At 44.5% G+C, this 22,982-nt stretch overlaps 1 protein-coding gene across 1 annotated transcript in view; it reads right to left on the bottom strand.

Annotated features, from left to right (window-relative positions):
- vwf (von Willebrand factor) overlaps nt 1–22,982 on the bottom strand; it is a gene marked incomplete at its 5' end in the record, with an annotated part of 137,835 nt that overhangs the window by 43,583 nt on the left and 71,270 nt on the right. Inside the window, 12 exons of the mRNA XM_084168151.1 lie at nt 9,119–9,223; nt 10,953–11,024; nt 11,911–12,013; nt 13,619–13,857; nt 14,446–14,787; nt 15,246–15,435; nt 16,260–16,498; nt 16,868–16,961; nt 19,254–19,337; nt 19,967–20,013; nt 22,127–22,291; nt 22,810–22,953. Coding sequence (XP_084024277.1) covers nt 9,119–9,223; nt 10,953–11,024; nt 11,911–12,013; nt 13,619–13,857; nt 14,446–14,787; nt 15,246–15,435; nt 16,260–16,498; nt 16,868–16,961; nt 19,254–19,337; nt 19,967–20,013; nt 22,127–22,291; nt 22,810–22,953 — 1,824 coding nt within the window. The remainder of the gene's footprint in view (nt 1–9,118; nt 9,224–10,952; nt 11,025–11,910; nt 12,014–13,618; nt 13,858–14,445; nt 14,788–15,245; nt 15,436–16,259; nt 16,499–16,867; nt 16,962–19,253; nt 19,338–19,966; nt 20,014–22,126; nt 22,292–22,809; nt 22,954–22,982) is intronic.

Below are 22,982 nucleotides of genomic sequence, written 5' to 3'. Positions count from 1 at the left end.
CTCCAGTAGTGCTCCAGTAGATCCAGTAGTGCTCCAGTGGTGCTCCAGTAGCTCCAGTAGTGTTCCAGTAGTCCTCCAGTAGTCCTCCAGTAGGGTTCCAGTAGTGCTCCAGTAGTGCTCCAGGAGTGCTCCAGTAGTGCTTCAGTAGTGCGCCAGTAGTGTTCTAGTTGTGCTCCAGTAGTGCTCCAGTAGTGTTCCAGTAGTGCTCCAGTAGCTCCAGTAGTGCTCCAGTAGTGTTCCAGTAGTGCTCCAGTAGTCCTCCAGTAGTGCTCCAGTAGCTCCAGTTGTCCTCCAGTACTGTTCCAGTAGTACTCCAGTAGCTCCAGTAGTGCTCCAGTAGTCCTCCAGTAGTCCTCCAGTAGTGCTCCAGTAGTGCTCCAGTAGTCCTCCAGTAGTGCTCCAGTAGTGCTCCAGTAGTCATCCAGTAGTGTTCCAGTAGTGCTCCAGTAGCTCCAGTACTGCTCCAGTAGTGTTCCAGTAGTGCTCCAGTAGTGTTCCAGTAGTGCTCCAGTAGTGCTCCAGTAGTGCTCCAGTAGTGCTCCAGTAGTCCTCCAGTAGTGCTCCAGTAATGCGCCAGTAGTGCTCCAGTAATCCTCCAGTAGTGCTCCAGTAGTGATCCAGTAGTGCTCAAGTAGTGCGCCAGTAGTGCTCCAGTAATCCTCCAGTAGTGCTCCAGTAGTGATCCAGTAGTGCTCAAGTAGTGCTCCAGTAGTGCTCCAGTAGTGCTCCAGTAGTCCTCCAGTAGTGTTCCAGTAGTGTTCCAGTAGTGCTCCAGTAGTCCTCCAGTAGTCCTCCAGTAGTCCCCCAGTAGTGCTCCAGTAGCTCCAGTAGTGCTCCAGTAGTGTTCCAGTAGTCCTCCAGTAATGTTCCAGTAGTGCTCCAGTAGTGTTCCAGTAATCCTCCAGTAGTGTTCCAGTAGTGCTCCAGTAGCTCCAGTAGTGCTCCAGTAGTGCTCCAGTATCTCCAGTAGTGCTCCAGTAGTGTTCCAGTAGTCCTCCAGTAGTGCTCCAGTAGTGCTCCAGCAGTGCTCCAGTAGTCCTCCAGTAGTGCTCCAGTAGTGCTCCAGTAGTGTTCCAGTAGTCCTCCAGTAGTGTTCCAGTAGTGTTCCAGTAGTCCTCCAGTAGTCATCCAGTAGTGCTCCAGTAGTCATCCAGTAGTGTTCCAGTAGTCCTCCAGTAGTGCTCCAGCAGTCCTCCAGTAGTGTTCCGGTAGTCCTCCAGTAGTTTTCCAGTAGTCCTCCAGTAGTGCTCCAGTAGTCCTCCAGTAGGGCTCCAGTAGTGCTCCAGTAGTCCTCCAGTGGTGCTCCAGTAGTTATCCAGTAGTGTTCCAGTAGTCCTCCAGTGGTGCTCCAGTAGTCCTCCAGTAGTGTTCCAGTAGTCATCCAGTAGTGCTCCAGTAGTGTTCCAGTAGTCCTCCAATAGTGTTCCAGTAGTCCTCCAGTAGTCCTCCAGTAGTGTTCCAGAAGTGTTCCGGTAGTCATCCAGTAGTGCTCCAGTAGTGTTCCAGTAGTGCTCCAGTAGTGCTCCAGTAGTCCTCCAGTAGTCCTCCAGTAGTCCTCCAGTAGTGTTCCAAAAGTCCTCCAATAGTGCTCAAGTAGTGCTCCAGTAGCTTCAGTATTGCTCCAGTAGTGTTGCAGTAGTCCTCCAGTAGTGTTCCAGTAGTGTTCCAGTAGTACTCCAGTAGTGCTCCAGTAGTGCTCCATTAGCTCCAGTAGTGCTCCAGTAGTGCTCCAGTAGATCCAGTAGTGCTCCAGTGGTGCTCCAGTAGCTCCAGTAGTGTTCCAGTAGTCCTCCAGTAGTCCTCCAGTAGGGTTCCAGTAGTGCTCCAGTAGTGCTCCAGGAGTGCTCCAGTAGTCCTCCAGTAGTCCTCCAGTAGGGTTCCAGTAGTGCTCCAGTAGTGCTCCAGGAGTGCTCCAGTAGTGCTTCAGTAGTGCGCCAGTAGTGTTCTAGTTGTGCTCCAGTAGTGCTCCAGTAGTGTTCCAGTAGTGCTCCAGTAGCTCCAGTAGTGCTCCAGTAGTGTTCCAGTAGTGCTCCAGTAGTCCTCCAGTAGTGCTCCAGTAGCTCCAGTTGTCCTCCAGTACTGTTCCAGTAGTACTCCAGTAGCTCCAGTAGTGCTCCAGTAGTCCTCCAGTAGTCCTCCAGTAGTGCTCCAGTAGTGCTCCAGTAGTGCTCCAGTAGTCCTCCAGTAGTGCTCCAGTAGTGCTCCAGTAGTCATCCAGTAGTGTTCCAGTAGTGCTCCAGTAGCTCCAGTACTGCTCCAGTAGTCCTCCAGTAGTGTTCCAGTAGTGCTCCAGTAGTGCTCCAGTAGTGCTCCAGTAGTGCTCCAGTAGTGCTCCAGTAGTCCTCCAGTAGTGCTCCAGTAATGCGCCAGTAGTGCTCCAGTAATCCTCCAGTAGTGCTCCAGTAGTGATCCAGTAGTGCTCAAGTAGTGCTCCAGTAGTGCTCCAGTAGTCCTCCAGTAGTGTTCCAGTAGTCCTTCTGTAGTGCTCCAGTAGTGCTCCAGTAGTGTTCCAGTAGTCCTCCAGTAGTGCTCCAGCAGTGCTCCAGTAGCTTCAGTAGTGCTCCAGTAGTGCTCATTAGTGTGCCAGTAGTGCTCCAGTAGTGTTCCAGTAGTCCTCCAGTAGTGTTCCAGTAATGTTCCAGTAGTGCTCCAGTAGTGCTCCAGTAGTGTTCCAGTAGTCCTCCAGTAGTGCTCCAGTAGTGCTCCAGTAGCTTCAGTAGTGCTCCAGTAGTGCTCATTAGTGTGCCAGTAGTGCTCCAGTAGTGTTCCAGTAGTCCTCCAGTAGTGTTCCAGTAATGTTCCAGTTGTGCTCCAGTAGTGCTCCATTAGCTCCAGTAGTGCTCCAGTAGTGCTCCAGTAGTGCTCCAGTAGCTCCAGTAGTGTTCCAGTAGTTTTCCAGTAGTGCTCCAGTAGTTTTCCAGTAGTGCTCCAGTAGTGTTCCAGTAGTGTTCCAGTAGTGTGCCAGTAGTGCTCCATTAGCTCCAGTAGTGCTCCAGTAGTCCTCCAGTAGTGTTCCAGTAGTCTTCCTGTAGTGTTTTAGTAGTGCTCCAGTAATGCTCCATTAGCTCCAGTAGTGCTCATGTAGTTCTCCAGTAAACTAAGTGTGTCATTACTACGTGTACATGCTAACAGAAAGGAACGAGGTGGGTAGATAACTAAGTGTGCCATTACTACGTTCACATGCTAACAGAAAGGAACGAGGTGGGTAGATAACTAAGTGTGCCATTACTACGTTCACATGCTAACAGAAAGGAACGAGGTGGGTAGATAACTAAGTGTGTCATTGTAGCAAAGCAATCTCTTACACGTTTCCTTCATTTTGGTTCTATTATCAATACAAAAGGTCATAACTGATTTAGGCCCAATAGGTCTGGCATATTCCCACGTTCAAGGAGAGTTCCATTTTGATTGGGTTATTTTTCCTAAAAACATTTAGGCCAACCTATATAAAAATAAAAAAACAACTCTGCATATCACATTTACATTTTAGTCATTTAGCAGACGCTCTTATCCAGAGCGACTTACAGTTAGTGCATACATTATTATTTTTCATACCCCCTGTGGGAATCGAACCCACAACCCTGGCGTTGCAAACGCCATGCTCTATCAACTGAGCTACATCCCTGCCAGCCATTCCCTCCCCTACCCTGGACAACGCTGGGCCAATTGCACGCCGCCCCATGGGTCTCCCGGTTGCGGCCGGCTACGACAGAGCCTGGATTCAAACCAGGATCTTTAGTGGCACAGCTAGCACTGTGATGCAGTGCCTTAGACCACTGCGCCACTCGGGAGACTAGCCCATCCTGGCAAGAGTGTCCATAAGGGTGTTTAGCATCCCCAGTGGCTCTGCAAGTGTGGAGAGGGTATTCTCCGCTGCTGGCCGGCTCTCAAGGCACCATTTAATTTGTATTTCATTCTAAGTAAGTCACAGCCTAAATGCACAATTTAAAGACTATAATGATTTAATACAACGTTGTTAAACTTCTGAGCTCTTTATGTCCTTACCTGCTTAATGTGTCACACTAGCAAATGCTTCACAATGTATTTCTTTGTTTTTATTTTTATTTAACCTTTATTTAACTAGGCAAGTCAGTTAAGAACAAATGTTTATTTACAATGACGGCCTACACCTGCCAAACCCGGACGACGCTGGGCCAATTGTGCGCCGCCCTATGGGACTCCCAATCACGGCCGGTTGTGATACAGCCTGGAATCGAACCAGGGGTCTGTAGTGACGCCTCTAGCACTGAGATGCAGTGCCTTAGACCGCTGAGATGCAGTGCCTTAGACCAGTGCCTTAGACCACTGATATGCAGTGCCTTAGACCAGTGCCTTAGACCACTGAGATGCAGTGCCTTAGACCAGTGCCTTAGACCACTGAGATGCAGTTCCTTAGACCACTGAGATGCAGTGCCTTAGACCGCTGCCTTAGACCACTGAGATGCAGTGCCTTAGACCGCTGCCTTAGACCACTGAGATGCAGTGCCTTAGACCACTGAGATGCAGTGCCTTAGACCACTGAGATGCAGTGCCTTAGACCGCTGCCTTAGACCACTGAGATGCAGTGCCTTAGACCACTGAGATGCAGTGCCTTAGACCAGTGCCTTACACCACTGAGATGCAGTGCCTTAGACCGCTGAGATGCAGTACCTTAGACCACTGAGATGCAGTGCCTTAGACCACTGCCTTAGACCACTGATATGCAGTGCCTTAGACCACTGCCTTAGACCACTGATATGCATCTCCTTAGACCACTGAGATGCAGTGCCTTAGACCACTGAGATGCAGTGCCTTAGACCAGTGCCTTAGACCACTGAGATGCAGTGCCTTAGACCACTGAGATGCAGTGCCTTAGACCGCTGCCTTAGACCACTGAGATGCATTGCCTTAGACCGCTGCCTTAGACCACTGAGATGCAGTGCCTTAGACCACTGAGATGCATTGCCTTAGACCGCTGCCTTAGTCCACTGAGATGCAGTGCCTTAGACCAGTGCCTTAGACCACTGAGATGCAGTGCCTTAGACCGCTGAGATGCAGTACCTTAGACCACTGAGATGCAGTGCCTTAGACCACTGCCTTAGACCACTGATATGCAGTGCCTTAGACCACTGCCTTAGACCACTGATATGCAGTGCCTTAGACCGCTGCCTTAGACCACTGAGATGCATTGCCTTAGACCGCTGCCTTAGACCACTGAGATGCAGTGCCTTAGACCACTGAGATGCAGTGCCTTAGACCGCTGCCTTAGACCACTGAGATGCAGTGCCTTAGACCAGTGCCTTAGACCACTGAGATGCAGTGCCTTAGACCACTGAGATGCAGTGCCTTAGACCGCTGCCTTAGACCACTGAGATGCAGTGCCTTGGACCACTGAGATGCAGTGCCTTAGACCACTGAGATGCAGTGCCTTAGACCGCTGCCTTAGACCACTGAGATGCAGTGCCTTAGACCGCTGCCTTAGACCACTGAGATGCAGTGCCTTAGACCGCTGCCTTAGACCACTGAGATGCAGTGCCTTAGACCACTGAGATGTAGTGCCTTAGACCACTGAGATGCAGTGCCTTAGACCACTGAGATGCAGTGCCTTAGACCACTGAGATGCAGTGCCTTAGACCACTGAGATGCAGTGCCTTAGACCACTGAGATGCAGTGCCTTAGACCACTGAGATGCAGTGCCTTAGACCGCTGACATGCAGTGCCTTAGACCACTGCCTTAGACCACTGATATGCAGTGCCTTAGACCGCTGAGATGCAGTGCCTTAGACCACTGACATGCAGTGCCTTAGACCACTGCCTTAGACCACTGATATGCAGTGCCTTAGACCGCTGCCTTAGACCAGTGCCTTAGACCAGTGCCTTAGACCGCTGCCTTAGACCAGTGCCTTAGACCAGTGCCTTCGACCAGTGCCTTAGACCACTGAGATGCAGTACCTTAGACCGCTGAGATGCAGTGCCTTAGACCACTGCCTTAGACCACTGCCTTAGACCGCTGCCTTAGACCGCTGAGATGCAGTGCCTTAGACCAGTGCCCTAGACCACTGCCTTAGACCGCTGCCTTAGACCGCTGCCTTAGACCGCTGACATGCAGTGCCCTAGACCAGTGCCTTAGACCAGTGCCTTAGACCACTGAGATGCAGTGCCTTAGACCGCTGAGATGCAGTGCCTTAGACCACTGCCTTAGACCACTGCCTTAGACCGCTGCCTTAGACCGCTGCCTTAGACCGCTGAGATGCAGTGCCTTAGACCAGTGCCCTAGACCACTGCCTTAGACCGCTGCCTTAGACCGCTGCCTTAGACCGCTGACATGCAGTGCCCTAGACCAGTGCCTTAGACCAGTGCCTTAGACCGCTGCCTTAGACCAGTGCCTTAGACCAGTGCCTTAGACCAGTGCCTTAGACCAGTGCCTTAGACCACTGCCTTAGACCGCTGCCTTAGACCGCTGCCTTAGACCGCTGCCTTAGACCGCTGCCTTAGACCGCTGCCTTAAACCAGTGCCTTAGACCAGTGCCTTAGACCAGTGCCTTAGACCGCTGCCTTAGTCCGCTGCCTTAGACCAGTGCCTTAGACCACTGCCTTAGACCACTGCCTTAGACCAGTGCCTTAGACCCCTGCCTTAGACCAGTGCCTTAGACCGCTGCCTTAGACCACTGCCTTAGACCAGTGCCTTAGACCACTGCCTTAGACCACTGCCTTAGACCACTGCCTTAGACCACTGCCTTAGACCAGTGCCTTAGACCGCTGCCTTAGACCAGTGCCTTAGACCAGTGCCTTAGACCACTGCCTTAGACCAGTGCCTTAGACCAGTGCCTTAGACCACTGCCTTAGACCAGTGCCTTAGACCACTGCCTTAGACCACTGCCTTAGACCACTGCCTTAGACCAGTGCCTTAGACCACTGCCTTAGACCAGTGCCTTAGACCGCTGCCTTAGACCAGTGCCTTAGACCAGTGCCTTAGACCAGTGCCTTAGACCACTGCCTTAGACCAGTGCCTTAGACCACTGCCTTAGACCAGTGCCTTAGACCACTGCCTTAGACCAGTGCCTTAGACCAGTGCCTTAGACCACTGCCTTAGACCAGTGCCTTAGACCAGTGCCTTAGACCGCTGCCTTAGACCAGTGCCTTAGACCAGTGCCTTAGACCGCTGCCTTTGACCGCTGCCTTAGACCAGTGCCTTAGACTGCTGCCTTAGACCAGTGCCTTAGACCAGTGCCTTAGACCGCTGCCTTAGACCAGTGCCTTAGACCAGTGCCTTAGACCAGTGCCTTAGACCGCTGCCTTAGACCAGTGCCTTAGACCACTGCCTTAGACCGCTGCCTTAGACCAGTGCCTTAGACCGCTGCCTTAGACCAGTGCCTTAGACCGCTGCCTTAGACCGCTGCCTTAGACCAGTGCCTTAGACCACTGCCTTAGACCACTGCGCCACTCGGGAGCTATAGCCTTGAAATAATTTAAATAATATAGCCTAAATAATTCATTTCTGTTCCTTCTTAGGTTCCCTGTCTGGCATAAATGATCACTCACACAAGTGAACAAAAACCAACGTCCGTTCAGATATCCAGATAGTCAGATATCCAGATAATCAGATATCCAGATGGTCAGATAGTCAGATATCCAGATGGTCAGATAGTCAGATATCCAGATGGTCAGATAGGCAGCGCTAGTTAGACGGTCAACCGGTCAGATGGTCAGATGGTCAGATATCCAGATGGTCAGATATCCAGATAGTCAGATATCCAGATGGTCAGATGGTCAGATATCCAGATGGTCAGATAGGCAGCGCTAGTTAGACGGTCAACCGGTCAGATGGTCAGATGGTCAGATATCCAGATGGTCAGATGGTCAGATATTCAGATGGTCAGATATCCAGATGGTCAGATGGTCAGATATTCAGATGGTCAGATATTCAGATGGTCAGATATCTAGATGGTCAGATGGTCAGATGGTCAGATGGTCAGATATCCAGATGGTCAGATGGTCAGATATCCAGATGGTCAGAGGATCAGATATCCAGATAGTCAGATGGTCAGATGGTCAGATATCCAGATGGTCAGATGGTCAGATATCCAGAAGGTCAGATATCTATATGGTCAGATGGTCAGGTGGTCAGATGGTCTGATATCCAGATATCCAGATATTCAGATATCCAGATATTCAGATGGTCAGATGGTCAGATATCCAGATATCCAGATATTCAGATGGTCAGATGGTCAGATGGTCAGATATCTAGATGGTCAGATGGTCAGATATCCAGATATCTAGATGGTCAGATGGTCAGAGGATCAGATATTCAGATGGTCAGATGGTCAGATGGTCAGATGGTCAGATATCTAGATGGTCAGATGGTCAGATGATCAGATCTCCAGATATTCAGAAGGTCAGATATCTAGATGTTCAGATGGTCAGATGGTCTGATATCCAGATATCCAGATGGTCAGATGGTCAGATATTCAGATATCCAGATGGTCAGATGGTCAGATATTCAGATGGTCAGATATCCAGATATTCAGCTGGTCAAATGGTCAGATATCCAGATAGTCAGATATCTAGATGGTCAGATGGTCTGATGGTCAGATGATCAGAGGATCAGATATTCAGATGGTCAGATGGTCAGATATCCAGATGGTCAGATGGTCAGATATCCAGATGGTCAGATGGTCAGATGGTCAGATATCCAGATGGTCAGATGGTCAGATGGTCAGATATTCAGAAGGTCAGATATCTAGATGGTCAGATGGTCTGATATCCAGATATCCAGATATCCAGATGGTCAGATGGTCAGATATTCAGATGGTCAGACATCCAGATATTCAGCTGATCAAATGGTCAGATATCCAGATAGTCAGATATCTAGATGGTCAGATGGTCTGATGGTCAGATGATCAGAGGATCATATATCCAGATAGTCAGATATCTAGATGGTCAGATATTCAGAAGGTCAGATATCTAGATGGTCAGATGGTCAGATAGTCAGATAGTCAGATGGTCAGATGGTCAGATGGTCAGATATCCAGATAGTCATCCTTAACAGAGATCATATAATTCAGGATGTGTGTGTATGTGTGTGTATGTGTGTGTGTGTGTGTGTGTGTGTGTGTGTGTGTGTGTGTGTGTCACTCACCACAGTGGTGTATGGGTTGACATTCTCCAGGGTTAGTCAGCACCACAGTCAGACCGTCTTCACAGCGAGGAACATCCGGCAGCTGACAACTCACCAGGTCACACACTACATACATACGCGCACACACACATAAAAATGCACCACACACACAGTACACACACAAAATACACCAACACACACACACACACACACAGTACACACCCACAGAGCACACGCAAAAATACACCACACACACACACACACACACACAACCCAAACACATACACACACACAGTACACACACACAGTACACACACAATAGACACCCACACAAATACACAACACGCACACACACACACATAGTACACAGCATTATAGTATCACACACTACACATACTGTATTACAGTATTAATGTTGTGTAGTATTAGTGTAGACTACAGTATAGTAGTCCAATATAGTGCATTATATAGATTAGTATTGTATAGTGTAGTACGTACCACACTGCTACTCCGGACAACACTTAATGTATTGTTGTATTGTATACAGTATAGTATAGTAATGTAGTGTGGTGTAGTATTATAATATATGGTATATATTAGTATAGTATAATATTCTAGTAGTCTAGTATTATAATATACAGTATATATAAGTATAGTATAGTATTCTAGTAATGTTGTATTATAAAATGCATATATATTAGTATAGTATATTATTCTACTAGTGTAGTATTATAATATAAAGTATAGATTAGTATAGTACAGTAATCTGTTAATGTAATATTAAAATATATTGTATATATTAGTATAGTATTCTAGTAGTGTAGTATTATATAATCAAGTATATATTAGTATGTAATATAGTAGTGTAGTATTATATAATAAAGTATATATTAGTATGTAATGTAGTAGTGTAGTATTATATAATAAAGTATATATATTAGTATGTAATGTAGTAGTGTAGTATTATATAATACAGTATATATTAGTATGTAATGTAGTAGTGTAGTATTATATAATAAAGTATATATTAGTATGTAATGTAGTAGTGTAGTATTATATAATACAGTATATATTAGTATGTAATGTAGTAGTGAGGTATTATATAATACAGTATATATTAGTATGTAATGTAGTAGTGTAGTATTATATAATACAGTATATATTAGTATGTAATGTAGTAGTGTAGTATTATATAATACAGTATATATTAGTATGTAATGTAGTAGTGTAGTATTATATAATACAGTATATATTAGTATGTAATGTAGTAGTGTAGTATTATATAATACAGTATATATTAGTATGTCATGTAGTAGTGTAGTATTATATAATACAGTATATATTAGTATGTAATGTAGTAGTGTAGTATTATATAATACAGTATATATTAGTATGTAATGTAGTAGTGTAGTATTATATAACACAGTATATATTAGTATGTAATGTAGTAGTGAGGTATTATATAATATAGTATATATTAGTATGTAATGTAGTAGTGTAGTATTATATAATACAGTATATATTAGTATAGTATTCTAGTAGTGTAGTATTATATAATACAGTATATATTAGTATGTAATGTAGTAGTGTAGTGTAATATTATATAATACAGTATATATTAGTATGTAATGTAGTAGTGAGGTATTATATAATACAGTATATATTAGTATGTAATGTAGTAGTGTAGTATTATATAACACAGTATATATTAGTATGTAATGTAGTAGTGAGGTATTATATAATATAGTATATATTAGTATGTAATGTAGTAGTGTAGTATTATATAATACAGTATATATTAGTATAGTATTCTAGTAGTGTAGTATTATATAATACAGTATATATTATTACGTACCACACTCGTACTCCGGACAACACTTGGACTCCCTCTTCTCCCTCAGAACCTCACAGGGTCCACACGCTGGAGCTACACACACACACACACACACACACACACACACACACACACACACACACACACACACATTTTTTATGATGAATGTTATCAGATCTTCAACCAAAACCTAATATTAGACAAAGAGAACCTGAGTTTACAAATAACAACACCAGTAAATACTTATTTTATTTATTTAATTAGCAAAGTTATGCAACACCCAATGACCCTGTGTGAAAAGTAATTGTCCCCTTACACTCAATAACTGGTTGTGCCACCTTTAGCTGCAATGACTGCAACCAAATGCTTCCTGTAGTTGTTGATCAGTCTCTCACATCGTTGTGGAGGAATTTTGGCCCACTCTTCCATGCAGAACTGCTTTAACTCAGTGACATTTGTGGCTTTTCAATCATGAACTGCTCGTTTCAAGTCCTGCCTCAACATCTCAATTGGGATTAGTTCTGGACTTTGATTAGGCCATTCCAAAACTTCAAATGTGTTGCTTTTTAGCCATTTTCATTTAGACTTGATTGTATGTTTTGGATCATTGTCTTGCTGCATGACCCAGCTTCGCTTCAGCTTCAGCTCACAGACGGATGGTCTGACATTCTCCTGTAGAATTCTCTGATACAGAGCAGAATTCATATGATTCCTTCTATTAAGGCAAGTCGTCCAGGTCCTGAGGCAGCAAAGCATCCCCAAACATCACACTACCACCACCATGCTTGACTGTTCGTATGAGATTCTTACTGTGGAATGCAGTGTTTGGTTTTCGCCAGACGTAATGGGACCCATCTCGTACAAAAAGTTGACTCAAGTTTGCCAAAAAGCACCTGGATGATCATCAAGACTTTTGGTAGAATGTGCTATGGACAGATTAGTCAAAAGTATAAGTTTTTGGACGACATGGGTGTGTTACCTTTATGATCAATGCAGGGTCGAGCGGTGCAGTTGATACGTTGACCATCCAGACACATACAAATCAGACATGTGTTCTCCTCTGGCACCCAACTCTGTAGATACTGCACACAAACACAGACCTTTTACTATCCTTGTGGGGAGCAAACAATTTATTCCCATTCAAAATCCAATTTTTCCTAAACCCTAACCCCTAAACCCCTAAACCCTAAACCCTGACCCCTAACCCCTAACCCCTAACCCCTAACCCCTAACCCCTAAACCCTAAACCCTAACCCCTAAACCCTAAACCCTAAACCCTAACCCCTAACCCCTAAACCAGGGGTTCCCAAACTGTTTTTCTCCATGACCCCATTTTGATATCTGAAAATTCTTACGACCCCAAACCATGTGAAAAAAACGATGTAATTAACAGCCAATGTTTACTTTTTTATTTGGCGCTATGGCACTCAATCGGAAAACATTCGGACCCTATTTCTGATTGTCTTCTCAACTCACCATCACATACTGTACGTTTAATGTGCGGCTATGACGGTCAATTTCTAATTAGTCTGACAATTTCTGATTGTCTTTTATTTCTGATTGTATCTCATCTCACTCAATGAGATGGGTGTGCTTGATGCATGTTGCGTCGGAGCTTCTCAAAGTCTGGGGGCGTGGTCGACAGTGCGCACCTCATCTCTGCTGTCACATCCAACCAGGATGGATATTTGGTTTTAAAGCAGACGAGAGCACGGAATCCAGCTTCACACAGATGTGAGCTGGCGAAGGGTACCATCCTTGTTTTACTATCCTTGTGAGGACTCTGGTCCCAAAAACGATAGTAAAACCGAAAACACAAACACACACACACGTACTGTAAATACCTTTTTTCCTTTTTGTGTGTGTGGTAAAGAATACAGTAGGAGCAGAGAAGCAGAAAGAGAGGGAGGAGAAATGTAGAGGGTTAGGGTTAGGCCAAACTGGCACGTTGATTTTATCAGTATCCGGGATTTCCAATGCTATGTTAGCCAATTAGACACACTCCACACGCGCACCGACCAAAATGTATCTGTTTCAAATGTATTGCTTTATTTTATTGCATTGTTGGAAAGTCAGCATGTCAGTGTTCATCTACCCCTGTTGTTTACGCAGCATGTGACAAATACTGTCCATTCTCCACGGATCAGTTTGGCCGCGACCTGATGCAGGGATGGAACCAGGATCCCAGCCAGATGGGGATATATGTGGTTACCGCTTGAACAGAGGATCCCAGCCACATGGGGATATATGTGGTTACCGCTTGAACAGAGGATCCCAGCCACATGGGGATATATGTGGTTACCGCTTGAACAGAGGATCCCAGCCACATGGGGATATATGTGGTTACCGCTTGAACAGAGGATCCCAGCCAGATGGGGATATATGTGGTTACCGCTTGAACAGAGGATCCCAGCCACATGGGGATATATGTGGTTACCGCTTGAACAGAGGATCCCAGCCAGATGGGGATATATGTGGTTACCGCTTGAACAGAGGATCCCAGCCACATGGGGATATATGTGGTTACCGCTTGAACAGAGGATCCCAGCCAGATGGGGATATATGTGGTTACCGCTTGAACAGAGGATCCCAGCCAGATGGGGATATATGTGGTTACCGCTTGAACAGAGTCTGTGTCCTGGTGAACACCTTTATGTGTGTGTGAGTGTGGATGTGTGTTGTCTCACCGGGTGTTTGTGTCCGTGCTGGTCGACACACTGGTTGCAGGCGTCAGGTGACACACAATCCCCCCCCAGGAGCACCGTGTTCCTGGGACAAAAACACCCTTCTGTTGGCTTGGTGATACACACACTCCCATTACCACTGACAGCCCCCGAGGTGCCAGGCAACAGGCCAATGCTGCTGCAGTCCTCCACACACCCGGTCCAACACGCATCATACTCCATGGAGCTGGGGCACTGCATGGCTACACACACAATAACAATCATCATTCATAAGAAGAAGAAGAATCATTCATAATAAAAATAATAATAATTTATAATACAAATAGTAATAATTATGCATAATGACAACAATATAACAATAATAACAATAATAATAATTCATAATAATCACCATCATCATTAATAATAATAATAATAATAATAATTAATAATGATAATAATAATAATAATAGTAATAATAATAATAATAATTACTAATAATAATAATTAATCATGATAATAATAATTCGAAATAATCATATTCATTCATAATAACAATAGCAAATAATAATATGAATAATCATCATCATCATCATTAATAATAATAACAATCATTAATATTAATAATAATATTCCTTCATAATAATAATAATAATAATAATAATAATAATAATAATAATAATAATAATAATATTAAAGGTTTTATTTGTAAAGTGCATTCATCGCAACGAAGGTTCTACAAAGTAAACCGTAAAAACATTGATTTCACTATATTTTAAAACAGAGAGAACACCGAACCGAGACAGGAATCAAAGCTATACAGGTGTCGTCAGATCAGAACACAGACTTACGGCAGAGGTTTGTGCTTCTCCAGTGGACACAGAGTCCTCTCTGTCGGCAGAGATGTGTGTAGGAGGAAATCACATCACAGACGTCTGTCTCCTGACAGGCTTCCTGTTGGCAGCGGATGATGAAAGGCATGATGGGAACGTGAGTGTGGCAGGAGGAGAAAACCTCGGAGCGCAGCACCTCACACGCCCTCGCCGCTCCGTACACACACACTGGGGCATGCCGCGGGACACACACACCCTCGCCACTCGATACCATCCAATCAGAGACGAGAAGAGACGAGTCAGAGGTCGAACTGCCATTCCTCAGAGAGAGATAATTAACCCTCTCCTCGCCACACCACCCTGACACACACACACAAGGCACAGAGACACACACACACACACACACAAACACATTATTAGTCCTCCAAATGACTTCATTAACGTGTATGTTTACTATGTGTGTGTGTTTGTGTACCACAGATTCCAGAGGTGTGGTTGGTAGTGGAGGAGGTGAGTGTATGTACCACAGATTCCAGAGGTGTGGTTGGTAGTGGAGGAGGTGAGTGTATGTACCACAGATTCCAGAGGTGTGGTTGGTAGTGGAGGAGGTGAGTGTATGTACCACAGATTCCAGAGGTGTGGTTGGTAGTGGAGGAGGTGAGTGTATGTACCACAGATTCCAGAGGTGTGGTTGGTAGTGGAGGAGGTGAGTGTATGTACCACAGATTCCAGAGGTGTGGTTGGTAGTGGAGGAGGTGAGTGTATGTACCACAGATTCCAGAGGTGTGGTTGGTAGTGGAGGAGGTGAGTGTATGTACCACAGATTCCAGAGGTGTAGTTGGTAGTGGAGGAGGTGAGTGTGATGGTGAACTCATTGCTCTGAGGAGTAAATGCCAGGATGTAGCCGTGTTCCACTGATCTCAGCTGAAACATCACTCCTCCATAACGCATCACCTCCACCTGACTGGAGTGGAATGGGAGGGAGACAGGCGCTCCATCTACTGCCACCTAGACACACACACACACAGTCATAGTACACACACAGTCATAGTACACACACACTCATAGTACACACACACTCATAGTACACACACATAGTACACACTCATAGTACACACTCATAGTACACACTCATAATACACACACAGTCATAGTACACACACACTCATAGTACACACACATAGTACACACTCATAGTACACACTCATAGTACACACTCATAGTACACACTCATAATACACACACAGTCATAGTACACACACACTCATAGTACACACACATAGTACACACTCATAGTACACACACATAGTACACACTCATAGTACACACTCATAGTACACACTCATAATACACACACAGTCATAGTACACACTCATAGTACACACTCATAGTACACACACATAGTACACACTCATAGTACATACTCATAGTACACACTCATAGTACACACTCATAGTACACACACAGTCATAGTACACACACATAGTACACACTCATAGTACACACTCATAGTACATACTCATAGTACACACTCATAGTACACACACATAGTACACACTCATAGTACACACACACAGTCATAGTAAGTACACACACATAGTACACACTGATAGTACACAGTCATAGTACACAAACACAGACACACACAGTCATAGTACACACACATAGTACACACTCATAGTACACACTCATAGTAAACACTCATAGTACACACTCATAGTACACACTCATAGTACACACACATAGTACACACTCATAGTACACACTCATAGTACACACTCATAGTACACACTCATAGTACACACTCATAGTACACTCCCCCCAGGTCCTACCGTCATGTCGTCTTTCAGCAGTACAGTACTCTGCCCATGTGTGACCTCCATGACCTTCATGCAGACTTCGTTCTGATTGGCTGACCCATGGCAGGTTCCGCTGTGCAGCGTGACCTCTGAACCTCCCGTGCCCCCGCCGACCGTCAGCAGGGTGTAGGAACATAGCCCCTCCCCTTCCAGCCTCAGCGCCAGGCCGTCAAACCGCACCACGTGGTTGGTTGAGCTACCCATACACTCACCTGGAGGAGGGAGAGAGAGAGGGAGGGTGGTTAGGGTTAGGGTTCCTGATGGCTGTGTTCTTGATGGCTGTGTTCCTGATGGCTGTGTTCCTGATGGCTGTGTTCCTGATGGCTGTGTTCCTGATGGCTGTGTTCCTGATGGCTGTGTTCCTGATGGCTGTGTTCCTGATGGCTGTGTTCCTGATGGCTGTGCTCCTGATGGCTGTGTTCCTGATGGCTGTGTTCCTGATGGCTGTGTTCCTGATGGCTGTGTTCCTGATGGCTGTGTTCCTGATGTGTGTCGGTGACTGTGTGTAATATGTGTGTGTGTGTGTGTGTGTGTGTGTGTGTGTGTGTGTGTGTGTGAGTGTGCTTAATGTGTGTACTAACAGGGGCAGTCCCAGTGGCAGCCACAGTTGTCCTGAACTCTGAGAGGACTCATGTGGTTACTGCAGGCTGGGGGCTCCAGACGATCACAGTTCACCTGGATAATAGAATATAACATAATATACTTTAATATGCTATAATATAACATAAAATACTTTTTTTTTTCTGTAATACAGTACTTTAATATAATATATTATAATATACCATACTATAATGTATTATACTGTAATAAACTATCATATAATGTCATATACAGTGGCTTGCGAAAGTTTTCACCCCCTTGGCACCCCCCTTGGCATTTTTCCTATTTTGTTGCCTTACATCCAGGAATTAAAATTGATTTTTGGGGGGTTTGTATCATTTGATTTACACAACATGCCTACCATTTTGAAGATGCAACATATTTTTTATTGTGAAACAAACAAGAAATTAGACCAAAAAAAAGCATAGCTATTCACCCCCCAAAAGTAAATACTTTGTAGAGCCACCTTTTGCAGCAAATACAGCTGCAAGTCTCTTGGGGTATGTCTCTATAAGCTTGGCACATCTAGCCACTGGGATTTATGCCCATTCTTCAAGGCAAAACTGTTCCAGCTCCTTCAAGTTGGATGGGTTCTGCTGGTGTACAGCAATCTTTAAGTCATACCACATAATCTCAATTGGATTGAGGTCTGGGCTTTGACTAGGCCATTCCAAGACATTTAAAAGTTTCCCCATAAACCACTCAAGTGTTGCTTTAGCAGTATGCTTAGGGTCATTGTCCTGCTGGAAGGTGAACCTCCGTCCCAGTCTCAAATCTCTGGGAGACTGAAACAGGTTTCCCTCAAGAATTTCCCTGTATTTAGCGCCATCCATCATTCCTTCAATTCTGACCAGTTTCCCAGTCCCTGCTGATGAAAAACATCCCCACAGCATGATGCTGCCACCACCATACTTCACTGTGGGGATGGTGTTCTCAGGATGATGATAGGTGTTGGGTCTGCGCCGGACATAGCGTTTTCTTTGATGGCCAAAAAGCTGACCAGAGTACATTCTTCCATTTGTTTGGGGAGTCTCCCACATGCCGTTTGCTTATTTTTTTCTTTAAGCAATGGCTTTTTTCTGGCCACTCTTCCGTAAAGCCCAGCTCTGTGGCGTGTACGGCTTAAAGTGGTCCTACGGACAGATATAACAATCTCCGCTGTGGAGCTTTGCAGCTCCTTCAGGGTTGTCTTTGGTCTCTTTGTTGCCTCTCTGATTAATACCCTCCTTGCCTGGTCCGTGAGTTTTGGTTGGCGGCCCTCTCTTGGCAGGTTTGTTGTGGTGCCATATTCTTTCAATTTTTTTATAATGGATTTAATGGTGCTCCGTGGGATGTTCAAAGTTTCTGATATTTTTTTATAACCCAACCCTGATCTGTACTTCTCCACAACTTTGTCCCTGACCTGTTTGGAGAGCTCCTTGGTCTTCATGGTGCTGCTTGCTTGGTGGTGCCCCTTGCTTAGTGGTGTTGCAGACTCTGGGGCCTTTCAGAACAGGTGTATATATACTGAGATCATGTGACAGATCATGTGACACTTAGGTTGTGGACTTTATTTAACTAATTGTGACATCTGAAGGTAATTGGTTGCACCAGATCTTATTTAGGGGCTTCATAGCAAAGGGGGTGAATACATATGCACGCACCACTTTTCCGTTATTTATTTATTAGAATTCTTTGAAACAAGTAATTTTTTTCATTTCACTTCACCAATTTGGACTATTTTGTGTATGTCCATTATATGAAATCCAAATAAAAATCCATTTAAATTACAGGTTGTAATGCAACAAAATAGGAAAAACGCCAAGGGGGATGAATACTTTTGCAAGGCACTGTACTAAACTATAATATAATATAATATAATATGCTATAATGTAATGTAATATAACATCATATACTTTAAAATACTATAATGGAATATACTATAATACAATATAACATAATATGTTTGAATATACTATAATATACTATAATATACTATAATATAATGTAATATACTATAATATAATTGAAAATACTATAATATAACATAATATGCATTAATATACTATAATATATATATATATATATATATATATATATATATATATATATATATATATATATATATATATATATATATATATATATATATATATATATATATACACACTGTAATATACCATAATATAATGTAATATACACTAATATAATAAACTATAATACAATATACCTTCATAATATACTATAATATAATATACTATAATATATTATAACACACTATAATATACTATAATATGCTATAATATACCATAATATCATATAATATAACATACTATAATATACTATAATGTAATATATCAGGCTGTGATCCAGACGATCACAGTTCACCTTGTGGCTCTGAACCGTCAGTGCTCCGCTGGGGTGGCACAGCACCGAGTGACATCTGTCCGGAAGCAGCCACGACTCACCAGGCTACATACAAAGTCAGAGCTGAATATTCAGACTGATAAAGGAAAACAGTAGTGAAAGTAACTGTCCAGTGAAAATCTCACTTTTAAAAGTTCATATTCTGTTAACTCGTATTTAAATAAGGTTGTTGCCTCGTCCTATACTTATATTTGAGGTACACGCCCACACCATTCCAACACAGAAAGGCTGCTTTTCATCATACTTAATTACCATTTTTTGGAAAGAAAAATATTTACTCATATTGAAAGTAATTATAGATCATATTTCATACAAATATGGAAAAACTGGGCAGTTACTTTAATTCATTAGTTCAGTAGTTAAATGACTGTTGTCACATCAACACATCAATAAGTCAACACACACTCACCCTCCTCTCGTTCCCGTCATCATCAACACATCAATAAGTCAACACACACTCACCCTCCTCTCGTTCCCGTCATCATCAACACATCAATAAGTCAACACACACTCACCCTCATCTCGTTCCCGTCATCATCAACACATCAATAAGTTAACACACACTCACCCTCCTCTCGTTCCCGTCATCATCAACACATCAATAAGTCAACACACACTCACCCTCCTCTCGTTCCCGTCATCATCAACACATCAATAAGTCAACACACACTCACCCTCCTCTCGTTCCCGTCATCATCGACACACACTCCAGGAGGACCAGCTGAAGAGGAATACACATCATCATCATCACAATCCCCTACCATCATCACTACCACCACCATCATCGCTACCACCATCATCATCATCATCACCATCATCACAATCCCCTACCATCATCACTACCATCATCACTACCATCATCATCATCACTTCCACCATCATCGTCATCATCATCATCATCACCATCATCATCATCACCATCATCACAACCCTCTCACCTTCATACATTTACATTTGAGTCATTTAGCAGACGCTCTTATCATCACCATCACCATCACAATCCCCCCACTTTCACCACCATCATCATCACCATCATCACCATAATCTTCATCACTACCATCATCACTACCATCATCACCATCATCACCATCATCACCATCATCTTCATCACTACCATCATCATCATCATCACCATCATCACCATCACCATCATCACCATCATCTTCATTAATGTCTTCATCATCACCATAATCACCATCATCGTCATCATCAGAATCTCTCCAGGTAGCTCTGGTCCAGTACTATACCTCTACAGAGTGTGTCTGTGTAGCTCTGGTCCAGTACTATACCTCTACAGAGTGTGTCTGTGTAGCTCTGGTCCAGTACTATACCTCTACAGAGTGTGTCTGTGTAGCTCTGGTCCAGTACTATACCTCTACAGAGTGTGTCTGTGTAGCTCTGGTCCAGTACTATACCTCTACAGAGTGTGTCTGTGTAGCTCTGGTCCAGTACTATACCTCTACAGAGTGTGTCTGTGTAGCTCTGGTCCAGTACTATACCTCTACAGAGTGTGTCTGTGTAGCTCTGGTCCAGTACTATACCTCTACAGTGTGTGTCTGTGTAGCTCTGGTCCAGTACTATACCTCTACAGAGTGTGTCTGTGTAGCTCTGGTCCAGTACTATACCTCTACAGAGTGTGTCTGTGTAGCTCTGGTCCAGTACTATACCTCTACAGAGTGTGTCTGTGTAGCTCTGGTCCAGTACTATACCTCTACAGAGTGTGTCTGTGTAGCTCTGGTCCAGTACTATACCTCTACAGAGTGTGTCTGTGTAGCTCTGGTCCAGTACTATACCTCTACAGAGTGTGTCTGTGTAGCTCTGGTCCAGTGCTATACCTCTACAGAGTGTGTCTGTGTAGCTCTGGTCCAGTGCTATACTTCTACAGAGTGTGTCTGTGTAGCTCTGGTCCAGTGCTATACCTCTACAGAGTGTGTCTGTGTAGCTCTGGTCCAGTGCTATACATCTACAGAGTGTGTCTGTGTAGCTCTGGTCCAGTGCTATACCTCTACAGAGTGTGTCTGTGTAGCTCTGGTCCAGTGCTATACCTCTACAGAGTGTGTCTGTGTAGCTCTGGTCCAGTGCTATACCTCTACAGAGTGTGTCTGTGTAGCTCTGGTCCAGTGCTATACCTCTACAGAGTGTGTCTGTGTAGCTCTGGTCCAGTACTATACCTCTACAGAGTGTGTCTGTGTAGCTCTGGTCCAGTACTATACCTCTACAGAGTGTGTCTGTGTAGCTCTGGTCCAGTACTATACCTCTACAGAGTGTGTCTGTGTAGCTCTGGTCCAGTACTATACCTCTACAGAGTGTGTCTGTGTAGCTCTGGTCCAGTACTATACCTCTACAGAGTGTGTCTGTGTAGCTCTGGTCCAGTACTATACCTCTACAGAGTGTGTCTGTGTAGCTCTGGTCCAGTACTATACCTCTACAGAGTGTGTCTGTGTAGCTCTGGTCCAGTACTATACCTCTACAGAGTGTGTCTGTGTAGCTCTGGTCCAGTACTATACCTCTACAGAGTGTGTCTGTGTAGCTCTGGTCCAGTACTATACCTCTACAGAGTGTGTCTGTGTAGCTCTGGTCCAGTACTATACCTCTACAGCACATGTGTCAAACTCATTCCACGGAGGGCCTAGTGGCTGCGGGTTTTCACTCCTCCCTTGTCCTTGATTGATGAATTAAGGTCACTAATTAGTAAGGAACTCCCCACACCTGGTTGTCTAGGGCTTAATTGAAAGGAAAAACCAAAAACCTGCAGACACTAGGCCCTCCATGGAATGAGTTTGACACCCCTGCTCTACAGAGTGTGTCTGTGTAGCTCTGGTCCAGTACTATACCTCTACAGAGTTTGTCTGTGTAGCTCTGGTCCAGTGTTAACAGCATCAGCAGCTCCTCCATGCTGTTAAGATGGAGTGTGTTGTCCTGGTCGCCATGGGAACCAAGCAGGCTCAGTTCAGCTCTGTTGTAACCGGGCCCGATGCCGATAGGGAAAACTGACACGCCTGTTGGCAGAGTAAAGACGTCATCACTAACCTGTGGTGGTTGTTATGATGTCATCACTAACCTGCAGTGCTCGATATGATGTCACCACTAACCTGCAGTCCTCCTTATGATGTCACCACTAACCTGCAGTCCTCTTTATGATGTCATCACTAACCTGCAGTCCTCTTTATGATGTCACCACTAACCTGCAGTCCTCTTTATGATGTCACCACTAACATGTGGTCCTCCTTATGTCACCACTAACCTCCTGCTCTCCTTATGATGTCACTACTAACTTATTATCCTCGTTATGTTGTCACCACTAACCTGCTGCCCTCCTTATAAAGTCACCACTAACATGTGGTCCTCCTTATGTTACCACTAACCTCTTGCCCTCCTTATGATGTCACCACTTACCTCTTGCCCTCGTTATGATGTCACCACTAACCTGTGGTCCTCCTTATGATGTCACCACTAACCTGCTGCCCTCCTTATGATGTCACCACTAACCTGCGGTCCTCCTGATGTCACCACTAACCTGCGGTCAGCGCCTCGTTAGTGGCCTCCTGCAGTTGGTCAGTTGACCTGTCAATCACCAGCATCACCACCACCTTGGCCACACCCACTCTGCCCCCACTAGATGGAGAGATGGATGTCTGGACAGCAAATCGCAATGCAGCACCTGATTCCAGAGAAAGTGTTAGGGTTAGG

Source organism: Coregonus lavaretus (genome assembly GCF_964263955.1).
Source record: "Coregonus lavaretus genome assembly, chromosome: 9".
Classification (NCBI taxonomy): Eukaryota; Metazoa; Chordata; class Actinopteri; order Salmoniformes; family Salmonidae; genus Coregonus; species Coregonus lavaretus.
The sequence above is the reverse complement of the archived record's forward strand: the minus strand, read 5'-3'. Positions and strand labels throughout refer to the sequence as shown.